At 41.0% G+C, this 19,333-nt stretch overlaps 1 protein-coding gene across 1 annotated transcript in view; it reads right to left on the bottom strand.

Annotated features, from left to right (window-relative positions):
• Positions 1 to 1,223: 1,223 nt before the first annotated feature.
• Positions 1,224 to 19,333, bottom strand: part of ACVR2B (activin A receptor type 2B) — a 94,226-nt gene continuing 76,116 nt past the window's right edge. The window contains exons 4-11 of the mRNA XM_020981277.2: positions 17,792 to 17,940; positions 17,081 to 17,224; positions 15,544 to 15,687; positions 15,180 to 15,328; positions 11,693 to 11,807; positions 10,328 to 10,466; positions 9,955 to 10,085; positions 1,224 to 8,088 (exon numbers count right to left, since the gene is read on the bottom strand). Coding sequence (XP_020836936.1) covers positions 7,894 to 8,088; positions 9,955 to 10,085; positions 10,328 to 10,466; positions 11,693 to 11,807; positions 15,180 to 15,328; positions 15,544 to 15,687; positions 17,081 to 17,224; positions 17,792 to 17,940 — 1,166 coding nt within the window. The 3' untranslated portion in view covers positions 1,224 to 7,893. The remainder of the gene's footprint in view (positions 8,089 to 9,954; positions 10,086 to 10,327; positions 10,467 to 11,692; positions 11,808 to 15,179; positions 15,329 to 15,543; positions 15,688 to 17,080; positions 17,225 to 17,791; positions 17,941 to 19,333) is intronic.

Genomic DNA, 19,333 nt, shown 5'->3' with positions numbered 1-19,333 from the left:
TGGAACACAAGAGTTTTCTATGGGGTTTGGCATGGCCAAATAAAACCATATTAAAACAGACTGTAGTCCCAAAGAGTGTAATACTAGGTTGTTTTTTTTTAAAGTTCTGAACCTTTGATTTTCTCTAGTGCACACTTTGAAAGGTAAATTTTTCAGCTGATCTGATTACAAAATCATTCTTGTTGAAACACATTAGACTTTATAAAAATAATCTGTGGTATAAAACAATCTGCAAGGTGTAGAATTCTTGCTAGTTTATGTAACTAAATATAGATGTAGATATATACTCTTTAAAGTAAAACTTCAAGTGTTATTTCTCTATATAACCTACTCTTTTATTTACAATGTTTCTAAATAATAATCTGAATGCAAAAGTGATTCGAGGGCAAGGGAGAAGGGATCGAGGGTCTTGACCTACTCAGCACCTTGGCCTACATCAGCCAGTAACTTCACTTAAGCAGAACAGTCCTACCCTAACAATAGTGCTACCATGGCAAACATTCAGGAAAGGGCCTTTTGTTTTACTGTTCACGTTTTTTCCCCCATTTAGCCTGGCTTCTACTTCATGGGATCATTTAAAGCAGAGGTATCAAACTCAAACAGAAATAGAGACTACTAATCCATTTATCAGGATGACTGTGGGCCGCCTTTTGACTTAGTTTTAAAATGTGATATTATCTATGTTTTTTTTTAACTTACGTGGTTAAATATTTCTCAATTACATGGTTCCAACAGCACTTATAAGTGTTGTAGGCCATGTGTTTGACAGCTCTGATTTAAAGGATCTGATTTTTAATTCGTGAGAAAGAAATGTGTATATTTCTTTTTAAAAAAATTATCTCCTATCAACAAGGTAACTGTCTCTTTCCTCAGAAGTCAGAAAGACCCAAGATCATGTAGTTTATTATAAAAAACAAACTAAAAAAGTGACCATACTGCTAAAAAAAAAAAAGCTTTGATCAGTCTCAAAAATGCCCTCTAATTCAGATATATTCCCTGGGAACAAGGGCTAGTTCATGAAAATCAATAGAGATATAGGTAGACAGATATTTTAATTTAACATAGAGATTATGATCTCTCTTAGGGAAGAGCTTCATAGGGTAGAAATACAAGTGCTTGGTTTTGGCACTCCTGGGACAAGGTAGAGCTACTCCTATCAGAAAGTCTTCATTCATCCATGGAAGATACTGTACTAAGAAAATGTAATATTCTTGGCAATAATCTAAAGAGTGAAGAATAATTTAATTCAAAATCTTGTCAAAACTGAATTAATCACTAAAACTCCATTCAAAATGGGCTTAAAATATAAACACTAAATTTTACCAGTACTTCATTGGTATTTTGTTTGTAGTTAAGTCAAGGACCCCAGGGCTAATAATACAATAAAATAATTTTCTGGAAAACAAACAAGGATAATTCAAAGATAATTTAAATTTCAGATAGTTTTTTTTTAAATTTCATTTTCTTTACCTAAAACACTAAGCCACCACATCCCAAAAAGGGGTTTCTATTTTCAGGGCAGATTTATAAGCTTCCTTTTGGTTGTGACAACCATGTCCACCAGTTTATTTAAAAATTCTTGAGCATTCAAATCAAAGAGAAGGTAAAATATTTCAAAATATCGACATAAACAATGTGTCACTTGAATTGGTGGGCCTGTGCTAGTGTGCTCATTTCTTCAAAATACTCAAGAGGATCATGACTTGAAATTCTTCTGAACCATCAGCCTGAATACATGACTTTCTGATTTATAAGGACTAGGAGCTATCCTTTTGGAAATAAAAGAATGGTTAAAAAAAAAACTGTCAAACATATAGCTCTAATTGCATGCTGGCTTAGGTGTGACTGGTGTGGTTATGTTAATTAGGATAGCCTTGTAAACTGCCCCTTGCTTAGGAAAAATAATAATCAATGCAGAGCAAATGGAAAAATCATACAAGTAACCTTCATTTTCCTGTCTGTGCGCTAGAAAAAAGGTCTGTAGATTAGTAAATATTTGTACTTGTTTCTTAAGACTAGTTTATTACCCACAGATTTAGCAACATTAAAATGTAACCTGTCTCTTCTTTCTTTCCAAATACTAGTCTTTATGAAAATTTACTCATCATGCTTAAAAAATCAGATATTTAAACTGGGTTTATTGTTATGGACCCTTTTAAAAAACACTTTTGGGCCCATATTAAATTATAAATTAATTAGTTAAAATGAGAGGTTGGTTATTTAATTTTCATTTCCAAGACTGAAAACCTAGATAGGTATACCAATAGGACATTAACAAAAAATTTTCAGTTGCAAATTTATGCTTTACCAGTAAGTGCTAGCAACACTCAAATCCCATAATGAAAAACCAAAAACAAAACAACAACAAAATAACATTACCAAGAAGAACAGAGAACAAAACGGGTCTCACTATTTGCAGGCTAGTTCCATTACCCATTTATACTTCTTGGGACAAAACAATTTCACACTCATTGGATGAGAGGTTATGAAAAATGCTCTCAGAATGGAACTCTCTATGTGCTAGGCACTCATCAAAGGAAGCTCCCCAAAATAAAACAAGTATGGTTGTTATTCCTGTGGTCATGGTTCATCATTGTCACAGAGAACATCTGCTCCAGTGGGACCCTGGTGACCAGGAAGAAAAGAAGCCATGGCAGAATGAGCAATTCCATTAGTTGGTTAACCAATTGGTTTGATCTAATTCAGTAGGTTTATGGAAGAAATTGCCAGAATGCTCAGAGAGGTGGAAGACCTTTGCCTTATTTTAAAAGGTTTGGGAATGACGTGGTCTTCTGGCCCTGGTCAGCACAGGACACTTCCCTCATTGAGTTATGACACAGAACTAGGTTCTTCTATCAATGTGTGGTCATGGGAGAGGAGATGGGCAATTTTGTATTTGAGCTGCAGAGCTGTTATAGATTTATTCCTGATGAAAAAAGAGTTGGAGGCCTAGTACAATGGGCCACACGACTTCAGCCTGGGAATTCCACTAAGGAAGAGAAAATGAGGACCCTGGGTAGATAGATAAGGCTGACATCACAGTAAAACAAGGAGGAAAGCCTGATGAGCCAAGAGCGTGCCCATACTGGACTCCTCTCCATACCACGGTCTGAGCCAAGTCTTGTTCCCGCTGGCCTTGGCTTTCCATGTCTGACAACAGTACCTAGTAACTAGTAATTAATACTAGTGTATACTTGCCTCATGTCTGCTATTGATGGTGATAATGATTCAGAGTCCTTTTTTAAGGAGTTAGTTGAACACTTATCCACCAAGACTGCTAACCCCCGGCAACATTCTCTGCCTACAGAGCTGACTGATGATGAATGCCTCCCTAGGATCTGGGATATAGCACACTGAGTGCCACTGATGAGAACGGACCATTCTAGACACGATATTGCCTTGTGACACGATGCTCTACAGTGTCTTAGCTTTTGTCCCCAACCTCACCCCCAATTCAGAATTTTGCTATTTCCACTGAGTCCCTACACCATAAACCACGAAGACACAGGGTGCTCAACTGGGACTTCTGAGCTCTAGGATGCCCCTGCAATATAATCATTAGTGCTATAAATCTGAGGGTTGGCACATCAGAAATGTGGTCCTGGCTTCCCAGGCCAGAATTTACCCCCCAAGTTCCAACTTCATAATAAGACGCTGCTATCATCTGAAGAACTCTGGCCTGGAAATGTTTATTCCTGGAACCACAGAGTTCTCCTGTCCCCTTAATGTATCCCATGTGCCTCTCTTAACTTCTCTCAAACGAAAAGGAAGGCCAGGACAGTCCTCAGGGATGTCTGGGTCAATGCACAAAAACATCAAGACTGGTTTGGTTCTTTAAGATTAGCAGTCAGGTAAATGCCTTTAATAATATTTTTTTATGGATGCTTTTTTAAAAAAATATATCACTGTCACTTCACAATGACATAACCCTCCTTGTAAAGACTAAGTCCATTCAAGACAAACAAATCAATAACTGGCCAAGTTTGAAAATTTATGCCTCATTCTGCACCCTATCACCTACCACTTTGGTGCTGATGCACGGGAGGGAGGCACACTTTGTCAGGAAAATTCTTTATGAGAGAGGCAGTGGAAGAAGGAGAGAAGGAATTCCCCTACCCCCATATAGTCAGTCTTTCATGGAGGAAATGCAGATAGGGGCTCTGGGCCATAGGGTAGCAACTTGCTACAAAACAGAAGAAGACGCTTAGAAGGACAAAGCGCCCAGATACAATTTCCCAGTGCTCCACCTCACGGCCAGGTAGCATCGGGAGGTAATCCAGTATTATCTTTGCACCATACTAATTGTCCAACTCTAATTGGTCCAAATGGACCAATGTCATTATTGCAAAGAGTGACTTTTGTACTACTGTCCAAACAATGTGGTAACGTCAGATTTGAATTTCTGACAGTACAAACAAGACAGGCAGAAGAACAAGTCAGAGAAGTACAGGATTGAAGACCACTTCATCCAATACCAGGGGTGTTACCACTGCCATTTTTCAAAGGCTCCTTTTTTTAGCAACTGCTGAAACCAACGTCCCTTAATACAGTCAGCAGGGACTGTTTACCAAGGAGACTCAGCACCAGAGGGAGGCCCTACCACGTTACCTTCAGGGAACTGCCCTTCTGATTCCGCCACTGTCAAATGCTATCACCTAAACCATGCTCATGGATTCTGCTGAAACCCACTTAAGAGAAGAGAGCTGAAAGCTGCCTGCAGAAAACTTTAAATCCAGAGAACACCCAAGGGCCTTATTTGTTCAGTGTGTGATGACAAGGACCTGTATTCTAACAATTCCCTGCAGTAAAAAGAAGCTACATTTTTTTTACGTGTTTTAATTTACCCTTCTGTATGAGAAGGTTGAGATGACTGACAATGAATAACAGAGAAAGCTTAAAAAATATATATATATGGCACTTTCAATAAATATCTTAAAGCTTTTTAAAGAAATCGGATTCAAAAAAGCAACTGCTGTAAGACCTATTTTAGCCATTACAAATAATTCTGAATGAAAAAAAAAATCCAAACAACATGGAGATCATCACAGAAAAATAGACAGTACACCTTCCCCACCCCCACCCCCATGTCCTACTCTGAAACAACCTTGACTGGCCCATATTTCAAACCCTTGTAATATTAGAGATGAAGAGGAGGAAAATATTGAAAGGTAGAAGGGAATAAAGTCACACACCCCATGGAACTCCTTAATACAAGAGTTACTGACATACACAAGCCCCTGTGTAGACATATACTCACAGAGCAAATAAAATCCTTATAACCGGCCCCAAATCAACCACATTACAAAATCATTCTTCAGTCATGCTGCCTTCATCAAGACATCCCTTCAGGGATCCTGTTTCAGAAGCAGACCATTCATCGTGAATTCAGTGATGCGTGTGTAGTACTATACATGCATGTGGACACGGGAGCACAACCAAAATGCCGTGATTTGCAAATAAGTGAGCTGAAGGAAGCTATTTAACCACTGCTCCCAGAATGATCTCTTTTTATAGATAGCCTCAAAATCACAATAAGTGGGTATTTATAATAACAGATAAGACAGACATGCATTTATCTGTCCACATATCTATCTATTCTATTCTATCTCCTTGGTAATTTCTCATAAGAAGTGTCATTTAAAATGAAATCCCTTGTTGAAATACACAAATTAGTAGGTCCAAGAGCTACATTTTTTTAGTATGAGGGAAAATGGGGTTAGTTTTCATTCTGATAATCAAGGCATGAAGAAAATGCCAAAGAATGATGTTTTTAAAAGGAAGCTACTTTTCACTGAAGGTCAGTTCTAATGCAATAAAATCACTTCCCCATTCTGCACACCCAAACTCTCCATCCTTTAAGATAAAAAGATGTACTGTCTTTTAATAAAACGGACCAAAGAAACAAAGAATGGAAACAGCCTTCACAAATAAAGAGTGACTAATGCCCAGGAATCCCTTAAGCAGGCAATCATTCTACAACCGGACACAGTTATTTACAATGGGTCATTACCAAACAAACAAAAAAATGGTAGCACTTCCTAAAAGATTTTGGAACTTTTTTTCTATTTTTTCTTTTTTTAAAACTCCCTTGTCATAAAAGCCAACATACATTAAAATATACTTACTACAAGACAACACAACAAAATATATAATAAAACTCATACAAGTAGAAAATTCTGAGGTATTTCTGGTTTGAGGTGGTCTGTGGTCGTGAAGTTTTAATTTTTTTTTTCTTTTCAGTTTAAACCTCGGAAGCCATGTAGTGTATGTGTGTGTGTGTGTGTGTGTGTGTGTGTGTGTGTGTGTGTGTGTGTGTGTATGCATGTGTGTTTTAAAACACTGCATGTTTTGCAAATTAAAAAATATTTAAATGTTGAATCAGCAGCATTAGGAACATTCACTGACTAGAGCAAATTTATGGCATAATAGAATAACGGTATTTAAGATATGCACCACTTTAAGACAAAGTTTCATCACAGAGTTTAGAGAAAGCCATATCAACAAGCCACTTGAAAAAAAGATGTTAAAAATCATCATGGTGGCTGCTTTTAAGTCACACACCATTCCCCCACCCCCTCACCAAGCTGTTGTCATCCTGATGTTTCCTGGGTGCTGAAGTAGTCCTGCAGTCCTTGGCCAAAGGCCCAGGTCATTCTCCCTCCCTCCAGATAAAAATCTCTCCTTAAAGAGCTAGCAATTTTATCGTATTTCTTTTAATGGTCTTAAGTAATTGTTCAGGCTGTGCCATTATTCAACCCTGGCGGGTTATTCCTTGAACTGCTCCAGGAGGAGGCAAGGCCCCTTCAATTTATCCATTTTAAGGAAAAACAGTGAACTAAAAGAAGGGTTTTCCTTTTTAAAAGATTACGTTTGGTTAATAACTATTCATGATTATTTATTTTACAAGAGGAAAAAATTAAATTTCTCAAATGAGAGTGAATTTTATCTGGAAGCTGGTTGGAGTAGAGGAAGGAGAGAAATCTGTTTTCCTTTTACTTCCCACCCCATCTTATATTCAAGTCTAAGACGATGGAAGAAGTAAGAATTAACGTTGCCTGTGTACTCAAAGAACAGTTGGGGCTTCCTGACATGCCTTCTCTAGATTCTGTGTTTGCTATGAATGCTCCGTGTCCAAAATGTCCTTCCCCTCATTCACTGATTACCTGAGAAGTAGCTCCATAACAAATGATGTTTCTCCAAATGCTGCCAAGTCCAACGTCGCCCCCTTCCTTAGCCCACCCCCAGCACCAACCTCCTCCTTTCAACCCCCACATCCCAAGAACTCTTCCTGGTTCTTCCTCCATTACAATGACACCCGTTAGATCCGTAAAAGACACATCTGCTGTTTTTGAAGCTGTCTAAAAAGGGAAAAGAAAAAAATTTTTTAAGGGGGTGGGGGATTGTGGAAGGGCGGACTGGGGAAGGAACACCTTTTTCTGAGAAAGGTGTCTTTTGTAACAGTCTTTTAAAGTTTCCTCCAAAGTTTGCAGCATTATGTTTCCTAAGATGGGGGATGGGTTTCTTTGTGTCATGGATGTTCTGCGGAGAAAACAGACCAACAAAGAAAAACCTAAAAAACTGAATCACAAACGGAAAACGAGGTTGTTGAGGTTCTGCGGCACGGACACCATTTCTGCATTCATGAGTCGGGACCTGAATGCTTGCTGAGATGTCCATTGTTTTCAATACAGTAGAACAATATGCTGGTAAAAATTGATCCAATCAAAAAATAACAATAATAATAATAATAATTATAATAATAATAATAAAAAGGTCAAGATAAAATAGCAGCTGCATTCATGTGTTCGTTGGTTTTATGGTTCTTTTTTGTTGTTTTTAACTTTTTTCTTCTTCAAATTCACTGAGTCTGGAAATACAAACAGGACCCAGGACTTAGATACTCGACTCTTTGGGGGGCAAGTCCACATTGGTGACAGATGTCACGAGGGAGACGAGGCAGTCCGAGGTAGTGCCATTGACAGATCTGCGGATCAAGGACACGCGTTCCTCCACGCAGCCCGCAGAGAGTCTGGCCTCCGCATCATGGTCCCAGCACTCCTCAATCGTCACACAAAGCTGTGCCAATCCCTGTGCAGCAAAAGGGGGGGCAGGGGAAAAAAAAGAGAAATGAACTTCACTGGGAATGCCTCAAAAAAGTCTCATCAATCAGTGCAAGGTCAACTTGTGATGACCCACCTGCTAGATTACCCATAAGCAAATGAACAACTAAGCCCAATGCCTTCTTTCCTTTACCCCTCTAATCAGTTAATATGGGCTCAGGTAACAGCTTGAGAGAAACATGATTGGGAAGGGAAATCTGAGACAAAAATGATAATAATACAATCGCCCCAAAGCCTAACAGAAATTATTTTGGGATTATCTGTGCCACTTTTTTTTTTTGGCTTTTCTCTGTAGGCTCAGAACTTAGCACAGTTCCTGCACATTAGTACGTTCTTAATAAATGCTAGTTGACTGACTGGTATTTCCCCCTGCCCAGATAACTAAAAACTTGCTGGATTTGACCATGAAAAGTAAGAGAATCCACTCTTGCTTTCAGAAGCAGAAATGATGTGAAAGAAGTAGAAGGGGAGAAATGGCCAGAGACAACCTACAGTGGAATCAAGTCCCATACTCCAGTCATCCTTTCTAGATGGGTCTAGGATTCCCCTACTCACAAACCTTTCTCCCCAGATTCCAGTGGAACATTCATCGAATCTCAGATTCAGAAGGAAACTCTAATCCTAACCTTATCTTTATGTATATAAGAATCCCCTCTGTAACATCATGGACAAATACTCAAGTTTTCACTTGAAAACCTCCCCAGAGGTAGTAGACCTACCACTCACTATCTCCTCAACAAGCCAGTCCGCTCCACTTTTGAGCAATGTTAATTCTTGGGAAGTATTTTCTTATATTAACCTAAAAGCAGCCCCTGTGAAGAACTATCTTCAGTGTCTTGCACTGCTTCTAGTTCCACCCCCTGAGGCCAGGCAGAACAAATCAAATCCCCTTTCCTCATGGCAATCCTTCAAATACTTGAAGACGGGCTCTCACGTCCCTTCATTCCCACCCAGGATCTTTCCTTCTCCAGGCTAACTAGTTCCATTTCCTTCAAACAATTTTCCTAAGGCATAGTTTCCAATTGTCTTATCATCTTAGTCATCTCCCTCTGGGCTCTCTTCCATTTGTTAAAGAAAACAAACAGTAAAGGAGGTAAGGTGTGTATGTGTGAATGAGTGAACAAAAGAAAACACAAAGAAGTACAGGAACTAACTCATCTCTCTCACAAACACACACACACACACACACACATACACCCATGCACGCACGCATACAACACAGGAGAGACCTGCTGAGCTAAGAGATAAATGCAAATGACCAACATCATCTTGGCTAAGTCAAAGTCAAACACATTCTTTCCATGGACTCAATAAGGTCAGAAGTTCAAATCAATGTTCAGAAAGTAATTGGTTTTCAAAGAACTAGCCCCCAACTTATTTGTAATTCATTCTGCCTCCTTAGGACAGGCTGGAAAGAAACACTGGATTTGACATTGGGGGAGCTAGGTTCAAATCTTAGCTCTGCCATTAACTTCCAGTGTGACCACTGTCCCACTCACTTAACCTATGGGCATCAGTTTCCTTACCAGTTGGTGTGGGGTTGAAGTAACACATCTTTAAGGTCTCTTCCAACTCTAGATGCTATGAATAGGAAATTTAGAAAGCCACAAACTTTTATAATCAGGAGCATTCCTATTATAAAGAATCACTCGTTTTTATCCTGTGCTTGGTTAGAAACAACTCAACAATGTTCATCTGTACCCTGATGAAATACGACAAACCTTTTGAGCTAACGCACAGGAATTCATTAAACATGACATGTCTCCTCTCCCCATATCTGGGCATGGACTGCAGGGTAGGAAGTAAGAGGGAAGAGGAAGGAATAGACACCTACAGGATGCTTCAACCAATGATCCTTGAAGGCGGGACGCATCTTCTTATGCACCACCACCTCCTGCAGGTCTTCCAGGGATGGATGTTGACCAATCTCCTCCTCAAAAGGTAACATGTACTCATCTACAGGCCCTGCAAAAAGTAGGTAACAAAAGTAGGGTCATGGCTTGTGTCTAGAGAGGACACCAGCACCCATCATTCCTACCATAACTACAGTTGTCACCATAGTCATTGGCAGAATAACATAAGACCAAAAACTAGGATGATATAACATTGTATTGGGCACCAAACAAGATCATGGTGGTAGAGAAGACATGGTCCTTGAAGTCAGGGAACTCCAAGCATGATGAAGATTATCCCTATCAGACACTCACCATCCACAGCTGTGCATCTAGACACCAGCTCCCACAGTACCAGCCCCATTGCGTACATATCAATCCTCAGGAAAGCATCTCTCTGGAAGTTGATTGCTCCCTCCAGCACCTCAGGGGCCATGTACCGCCTGGTTCCTACCTACATTAGATAGACCACAAAAGCAGGGGGTGAGAGGGGAAAATAGGACATGGTAGAGGGACTGGGGTGAGGAGACTCAGGATGAATATAGCAAGTGACCTAGTGGACTAAACGATGGCCATACCGTCAGAATATCTTGCATTCAAATCCTATCTGTCACTTGACTGACTAGCTAGAGATGAACAAGTCATTTTGCGTATCTGTAAAATGAGCACGTTCGGACTCAATGACCTCTATGGTCTCTTCTAGCTAGAACATTCTATGATTCACAGCAGAAGAATGAGCCACCATTATTCACAGGATCTATGATCATAAGGGATGTCACTTCTTGCATTAAGAGCAGTGCAATGAATGATAAGGTAATCCAAAAACCAAGATTAATTAAAAAACACTACTTGGCTTTGGGATATGAAATGTGTTTTATTTGCTGGGGGGAACAAAAATTAATTTAATTTTTTTTCTTTGGCTACTCAGTAAATGATCTGTATTTTCTTCCTACTCTCCCTCTGCCTGAGCCCGAATTCACCAGCTGTTTGATAGGCTGGTATGATCCATAAGAAAACGGGTAACAGGACAAGAGGCTCCCTAAGTCTTTGAATTACTGCCCTAGGTCCCACTGTGTATTGTGGTACCTATCTCTCACTTAATTTTCTTTCTCCAGGGTAATATGAGGGCCAAAGTGCCTCAGAAAAAAATAAAGAGTTAGCCTTAAGTGTGGTAGGTGTTAACATGATTTAGGGGAAAGTTGTACAGATAAGAATTAGTCACGCCTCAGACTTGGCTTGGTAGGATATACCCTTTGCCCAAGGTCCAGCCCCCAGGTATTCTGTATAAAAGGGGAGAGAGGGAAAAAGGGAGAAAGGGAGAGAGGGAGAGGGGAAGAGAGAGAGAGAAACAGACAGAGAGAAAGAGAGAGAGATCAGTGTTTGAGGTTACCAGGGTCAAGCTATATAGTTAGCTTTCAATTACCCATGCAGCTAGTGTCCAGGACAGTTCCCATAATTGCAAAGTCATTAGCATGTGATTTCAGAATCTATTACATGATTTTCACCCAGCACATTGTCTTCTCAGTACTATCTGATCCAGTTAGGTGTTAATGTTGGTTTCTAGACCAAATGCATGTTGGTTGGCAGGAAGAGGAAGGAAGTTGGGATTTGGCAGCAAGAGCTAATTGCGAGCCTAAGCCTCACACAAACTGCACCTCACTGGCCTCCCTCCCTTCTCACCTGCCCATGGGTGTCGCCTGGAGGCTTTCCTGGTTCAAACCGCACAGCCAGTCCAAAGTCAGCCAGGACAGCTGTGAGGTCGCTCTTCAGTAAGACATTCTTGCTCTTGAAATCCCTGGAAGAATTCAAGACAGAAGCTAAGCTGAGACCTCAAAGGTGGCACCTGGAACACCTTGAGCTGCTCTCTCTCTCTCTCTCTCTCTCTCTCTCTCTCTCTCTGTAGCAGGACTAGCTTGCTACCCAGGCTTCATGACAATTCTGAGTTGGTGCTTGACCTGAACTATGCAGATGACTCCCAAGTCTTCATCTTTAGCCTTCATCTGGAACAACTTCCAGATCATCCTGGAGCTTCCCTGGGGCCTCCTTGCCATGTGATATCCTACCATCTCTGTGCCCAACACAGCCTGTAATATCCTCCCCATGAGGCCTATTCCCTTCTCTCACTGGTGAGCTCCTCCCAGAGCTTCCCATTTTGTGGAGGGGTCCAGGCCAGACTTCATTCCCTTTGTGGACCTGTTCCTGACTCCCTCACTTCCAAACTATGCTTGCCTCATTCTGGAACTTCCCCCAATACCTGGCACCTTCCCTACGCAGTCTAAATACCAGCCAAACTTGGCTTTCTTCTTATTTCACATACGTGGCATTCTATGTTCCCTTTATGTGGAAGGCTATCTCCCATACCCAGGGAGTTCACCCTTTTCCTCTCTACCTCTTAGACCTTAACTACCCCCTTAACTTCCACCTAGACCTAACCTCCCACCTCCTTCAAGAGGCCTTTCCATTTCCCCCAGATTTTAGTACCTCCACTCCCAAACACTGAGTTTTTTGGTATATTTCCTATATTTATTGTGAACATGTTGACTCCCCTTATTAGAAGGTAAAACACTTTGAGGTCAGGGACTGTCTTACTTTTATATATTCATATCCTCTGGCCCTTAGCACAGTGCCTGGGACATGGTAAGAGCTTCATAAATGCTTGTTGACTGACTGACATAAGATAAAAAATCCCAAACAGTGATTAAAGGAAGAAATGTCTATTTGCTTCAAATTACATATCACATCACCACATTCAGCTAAAACTGAATTCCCATAAGCATATATCTACTAAGGGGCTAGAGATATGTGGCCCAGGGTTAAAACTTTTTTAAAAAATCTACTAAGAAGAAAGAATAGGAGTGCCTGAAAGTTGACTGCATTATTATTGTAGTCTAGAGGTATGGATCAGCCCCAAATGCCAAAAGCCTCCCCTATCCTGCCCCCCATCCACATGCCCTCATCCAGTGCTCCCAAGTCTTGTACACTGGATACAAAATATAGATGGGAATCCCTTCCTTTTTTTAGTTGGGTAAAGGCCAAAGGAGCTGGAAGGAAGTCCACAGGAGGTACTTCTCCCCCTGAACCAAGGCACGGCCTCCTCTTTCGTGGTGGGGCAATCATAACATGTCATAAACCTGACTTTGGTGACCACTGACAACCAGACAGAAGAAATTGACTTTCCAAGGTCGTACGAGCTAATGGCAGAGTTAAACTCAAACCCGTGATTTGTAAGTCCAAACACAGCACTTTTACCATGTCTGAGGATGGTTAACAAATAAGTTAAATTAATATAACAATGTAACAAATACGGAGTTGTCCTTATGATGTGGAGGGAGGCAGCAGATCTGGCAGTCCTTTTGTTAACTTATTATGATTATCCAATAGCACTTCTAGGGCTCTATCCCAAAGAGATCATACTAATGGGAAAAGGACCACATGTACAAAAATATTCATAGCAGCTCTTTTTGTGGTGGCAAAGAATTGGAAATTGAGAGGATGCCCATCCACTGGGGAATGGCTGAGCAAGTTGTGGTATATGAATGTAATGGAATACTATTGTGCTATAAGAAATGATGAACAGGCAGACTTCAGAAAAACCTGGAAAAACTTGTGTAGTCTAATTCTGAGTGAAGAACCAAGAGAACGTCATACACAATAACAGCCACGTTGTGTGATGACTAATATTGATACACTTAACCCTTCTCAGTGATACAAGGATCTAAGACATCTCCAGAGGCCTCGTGAGGGAAAATGCTGTCCACATCCAAAGAAAGAACTATGGAAGTTCAATTGCTATTTTTTTTCTCTTCTGTTGAGTTCTGTTTCCTTTTTCTGATGGTTCCTCCTATCGGTTTTAATTTTTACTGACAATACCACTAATGTGAAAATGTTTAATAAGAATGTAAATGTATAGCCTATATTGGACTGTGCGCTGTCTTGAGCAGGGTGGTGGGGAGGAAGGGGAAGAAAAATTTCAAACTCAAAAGCATATGGAAGTGATTGTTGATAAATCAAAATAAATTAATAAAACTTAAAAAAACTTATTATGACTATGAGCAAATATTAAGCCTCAACTTCCTCATCTGCAAAATGAAGGAGATGGTCTAGTTCAGGGGTTCTTAACCTAGAATCCATAGATTTCAAGGGTTCTGTGAATCTGGAAAGGAAAAAAATACATCTTTCTTTTCAGTAATCTCTTAACTAAAACAGCATTTTCTTCAATTATTTAAAAACATTATTTTGAGATGTGGTCTACAGGCTTCACCAGACTACCAAGGGTTCATGATACAAAAAAAAAAAAATTTAAGAACACTTGGTCTAGATGATTCCTGTGATCCTTTCAAAGCTAAAATTATGTTAACTTCTATGTCAATAATATGTGAGAATGTAAACATGTATGTGCACATGTACATGGCATATGGCTATTCATGTAACGTCCACTGATTAACACAGATTTAGGAATGCGTAGGTGTGAAACCAAAACCCCAGGTACTTACAAGTTCTCTTTTAACATTTAGGAAAGTGGTAAATCAGATCCTTCAGTTCTCCTTATCTCTCACTTCATCAAATTCCTTTTCCCCTACTTCCCCTGCCCAACTCCCACCAAAGTCCAGAAGCCACTCAGAATTTGGAAAAGGTAAACAGACAAAAGGAAAAAAAACTCCTCAATAATGCTTTCTTCCACACCTTGCCCCCATTCCCCAAACTAAATACAGAACCCTAAATAAAGGCCACCCACTGAAAGAAAAAAAACCCTAGCCTTGAACGGGCTAATTATTTAAAAACAGCATATGAAACGAAACTGCCACTAGAGGGCACTTGGAAATCAACCAGAAGCTACTGCCATACTCAGAATCAGGCCAGAGCAAAGGCTGGAGTGGACGAAGAATTAAGAGTAAATGTAACTGACATCAGTGTCTTTCTAAGTCAGCAGCAGCAAGAGAAGGTTTGACCCATGTTAATTCCATCCCTATCCCTATCCCAATCAACCCCAGGAGGATTTCTTGGAGTGTTGATTAACACACCTCCCTGGAGTCTACTCAAAAAGGACGTCAACGGCATATACCATGTGCCATCTGTGGGCAGAGCTCGTCCAGTTCCTCTGCCAGTCTCCAATCTTCACTCAATCCTATTGTGTTACCCTATTCCTTTCTCTTACCCCACTCCATACCTGTGGGCAATGGCTGGCTTGTGCCCCTCTCCTCGGCACCAGGGCACATCTTCATGCAGGTAGGACAGGCCTCGGGACATGGTCTCAGCTACATGACACAGCTCATTCCAAGTAACAATGTTCCCTTTCAAATAATCTGTGAGAGAACCCTAGAAGAAGTAGCACAGTGAGGGTTCAGACATCTAGAAGCGTAGCATACCTCTAGAAAATCCAAACCCTTAAGAAGAGCTCAGATTCAACTTTGTCCTGGAGGTTGTGACTGGGGATGAGGCCAAGGGGGTCACCTTGCCCCAGAAGCCCAAGAGGCAGGTCAGGGCAGAGGTTATGAATCTCTCAGGGGAGGGGAAAGGGATGTCAGAATCACCTTGTCATGGAAGGCTGTGATAAGCCACAGCTCCACCTCCAGGTTGGAACCTCTCTTTTCTGCTGCAATGAACTGGAGCAGGTTTTCATGTTTCATGCCTGGTGTGCTGAAGATGTCCCGTTCACTCTGCCAGGACTGCTTGTCCTAAGGGACAGAGAATACTCAGTTCTGAGGCCTCAAGGACTAATCCTCTGATAGTTGTGGTATAGTCATCCTAGTCTATCACCAAGTATGTATTAAACACTTATGAGCACTGTACTTAATAATAACCACTTGGAGCATAATTAATTAGAGACAGAGGCAGCCTGAAAGGGGAGAGCAAAGCAGCTGAGAGGATAAATCATTCTCTGTCTCCAAACCAGAAAGTATACTCTTGTGAGAGACTGTCTGGGAGAAAGGCAGCAAAATGACAATTCTTGAAGACCTGGCTGATCTACTGTTCTCATTCTGAGACTTTGAGAATCTTTAATATCACCATCTAGTGGTCCTTTCCCCAATACCTACAAATACAGTCAGAGGGATCCCTGATCCAAGCTTGCTATTCCCCAAAGCTACAGCTCTTCTCCTTTTAACTGCTAAACTTTTAGTCATTGATACCAGCCGCCTACTCTTTGACCAACGTCTACTTGCAGTCTGGCTTCTAACCTCACCATTCACCAAAACAAATTTCTCCAAGACTAAAAAGGGTCTCAACTGCCAAGTCTAAGTACCTTTCCCTCCAACCTCACCTTCCTTAACTTTTCTGTATCAATGAACACTACTGACCACCTCCTCTTTTCGTGTATTTTCTGCCTTCTTGGCTTCTACAACCTTGCCCTCTCATAGTTTTCCTCCCAGCAATCTGATTTCTCTTCCTCAGACTCCTCCTGAGGTCTTACCACCCTACTCCTACATTCCTGACTGAGTAACCTCCAAGATTCTGGGCTCCTCCTTTTCTTCCTCCCTTTCTCAGTCCATTCATTCCACTTGTAGCTTTAACCACCTCAATGTGGCCGACTTCCAAAGTCTCCCTAGAGTTGCAGTCCTACGTCTCCAATTATCTGTAGGGTGTTTATATCTAGGTGTCCCACTAGCACCTCAAACCCAACATACTCCAACTGAATTCATCACCCTTCCCTTTATCCTAACATACTCATTCCCCCAACTTTGCTGTTCCTATTAAAGGCACTACTGTCTTCTCAGTCAGGATCCAGGCCTCAAACCTCAATCACCTAACCTACTATGTTCATCACCATTTTTTTCTCTCACACTTATCGCCTCCTCTACACACACACACACACACACACACACACACACACACACACACACACACACACACACATACATACACCCTACCATCTTAGTTCAGGCCTTGATCATATTTCACACAAATGGGGAGGGATGAGGGGGAGGGAATAAGCATTTATATAGTGCCTACTATGTGCCAGGCACTGTGCTAAGAGCTTAACAATTATTATCTCATTTGATCACCATTAACACCTAGAACTGGGTCGTGTCTGCTTAAAAATAAAATATCTAAAACCAGATTTGTTGTTACCTGTAATGGAAAAATCTTCACTGCTACATAGTCATTCATAAGCTGAGCCTTCCAGACACAGCCAAAACGTCCCCGGGCCTTGATCTCCAGCAGCTGCAGTGGCTTCAGGCCAACAAGTGGTGAAGGTGGTGGAGGACCTGGGTCCTAAGATAACAAAGGGATTAATAGTAAGAGTACAGAAGTCTAAGGAACCACAGAACATTTCCTTTTGTGTGTTGTTGAGGTTAACAACAAGCCAAGCCCCTGGGAAGGATGCCTAAGGGTTCGTAATATGGCTACACTTTCCCAACAAAAGGTATACAAAGCCTCAGCTACAAATTGGGGAGCAGGGTTCATATCCTGACTCCACCTCCCAGTTCTCATGTCCTACCATTTGAACTTATGCAGGTTACTTGGTGCTTCAATTTTCTTCCTGCAAAACAATGAGAATTTCTCTGGCTGACCAACCTTGACAATAGGCTATGGGGACCTAGGACAGGAAGAGGTGGGAAGAGCATTGGAATAAGTTCTTATTTTTGTTGTCCTCTAGGTGAGAAGCACAAGTGCCCATAAACACTAAAGTAGTATGAGCACAGGAAAGCAAGAACTTCTATTTCTGGGAAAGTTCCTTCCCTGGAAGGGGGAAGAAATTAAATACGTTCTCTCTTTCAATTCCTAGATGCTCCCATCCATCCCTTCAGCGGTCTCTATTTCTTCAATTCCCCTGAGTACCTCATTGACATCCACATGACCGTAGGGAGGTTTTCGGTGCCTATACATCCAAAATGCAATGACAATGGCCAGAGAGAGGCCTCCGATAGGCAGCAAGGCATATGCAAGGACTGTGAGTAGAGGGACAGTTGAGGGTGGCTCATAGGTAACTGCAGAGAGATAAAAGGGTTTTGTTCACACTTTGAAGCAGCTGCCCCCTTCAAGCCCACAGCATCATCATTTTTCCTGGTTCAGCCTTCATGATTTCATCTTGCTGGTCTTTTCTTTGAGGCTAGAGAGGCTAACAGAAGGCTAGATGCCTCACTAACTATCCCTCAACTCAGACAAAGTACTTGCAGAATGATTTGACATGCCCCATGCCAGGCCTCCAACCCTAGAGTGGAAAATACATGCTAGGGGCCAGGTATTTATCAGATGCATCTATGTATATATGGCTTTATTAGAATATACAAATGCCATATACACATATTTATCGCTATAAAAATTGCATAGATGGATGCATGTCAATAAAATCAATCAATAAATATTTATGAAGCACCTACTAAGTGCTAGGGATACAAATAGGCAAAAGATAAGCCCTTGACTTCAAAGAGCTTGCAATTTAAAAGGGGCAGACAACAGCCAAACATATACAAAGCATACTCTTTACAGAATAAATAATAACAAAAGGGAAAGCACTGGAATGAAGAGGGGTTAGGGAAGGAAGGCTTCCAGTAGAGGGTGGGATTTATTTATACATCTGTATGCATGAGTAGTAAAAGTGGTCAAAGCATTTAGGAGAAAGACTTGGCTTTAACACTTATGACCTGCCTGACTGCAGGTTGGTTAGCATCTCTCAGTCTCAGTTTCCACATCCAAAAAATGGGGATAACATTTGCACTACCAACCTCACAGAGTTGGTGGGAGGAAAAGTATTTTGTAAAACTTAAAACATTAGAAGTATGAGATCATTATGATGATGATGATGACGTGTGATTATAAACATCCGTGACAGTGTAGCAGAGTGGATAGAAATCAGGGCTCAGAGTCAGAAAGACCTGGGTTCAAGTCTGCTCCCTGATACTCACTGGCTCCAAAGCTTTGGGTGAGTCACAATCTCTCCATGCCCCAAGAGACTCCCTAAGACTCTTAAATTGCAGAGAAGGTTCTGATTTCTATGGGTGACAAAGCTTCTCACCAGGAGCTCCCTGTGCCCATGAAATCAGAGGTCCAATTTTTTTTTTAAAGTAAATGAACACCTACATTTTATGTTGAGAATATGAATCTCATGTCTATGAACAAATCTCAGGCAGCTCTTCATGAGCTTCTGACCCCTGGGGGGTGAAGACTATTACATCTTCTTAAGCAGAGCTTGTTTCACATATAATCCTATTTTTCTGTTCATTGTATCTGGAAATATTTGTGTTTGCTGATGTCTGTCAATTTCATAAAACATGGTTAAGGGAAATGCTGAGTACTTAACACTTTGGAATCTGGAGATCTGAGACAATGAGGTGATTTTCCACTCCTCCCTTTGCCCCTCAAAAAAATGAGGCATTATAT

The sequence above is a fragment of the Phascolarctos cinereus genome, unplaced genomic scaffold (genome assembly GCF_003287225.1).
Source record: "Phascolarctos cinereus isolate Bilbo 61053 unplaced genomic scaffold, phaCin_HiC Scaffold_4;HRSCAF=312, whole genome shotgun sequence".
NCBI classification, from domain to species: Eukaryota; Metazoa; Chordata; class Mammalia; order Diprotodontia; family Phascolarctidae; genus Phascolarctos; species Phascolarctos cinereus.
The sequence above is the reverse complement of the archived record's forward strand: the minus strand, read 5'-3'. Positions and strand labels throughout refer to the sequence as shown.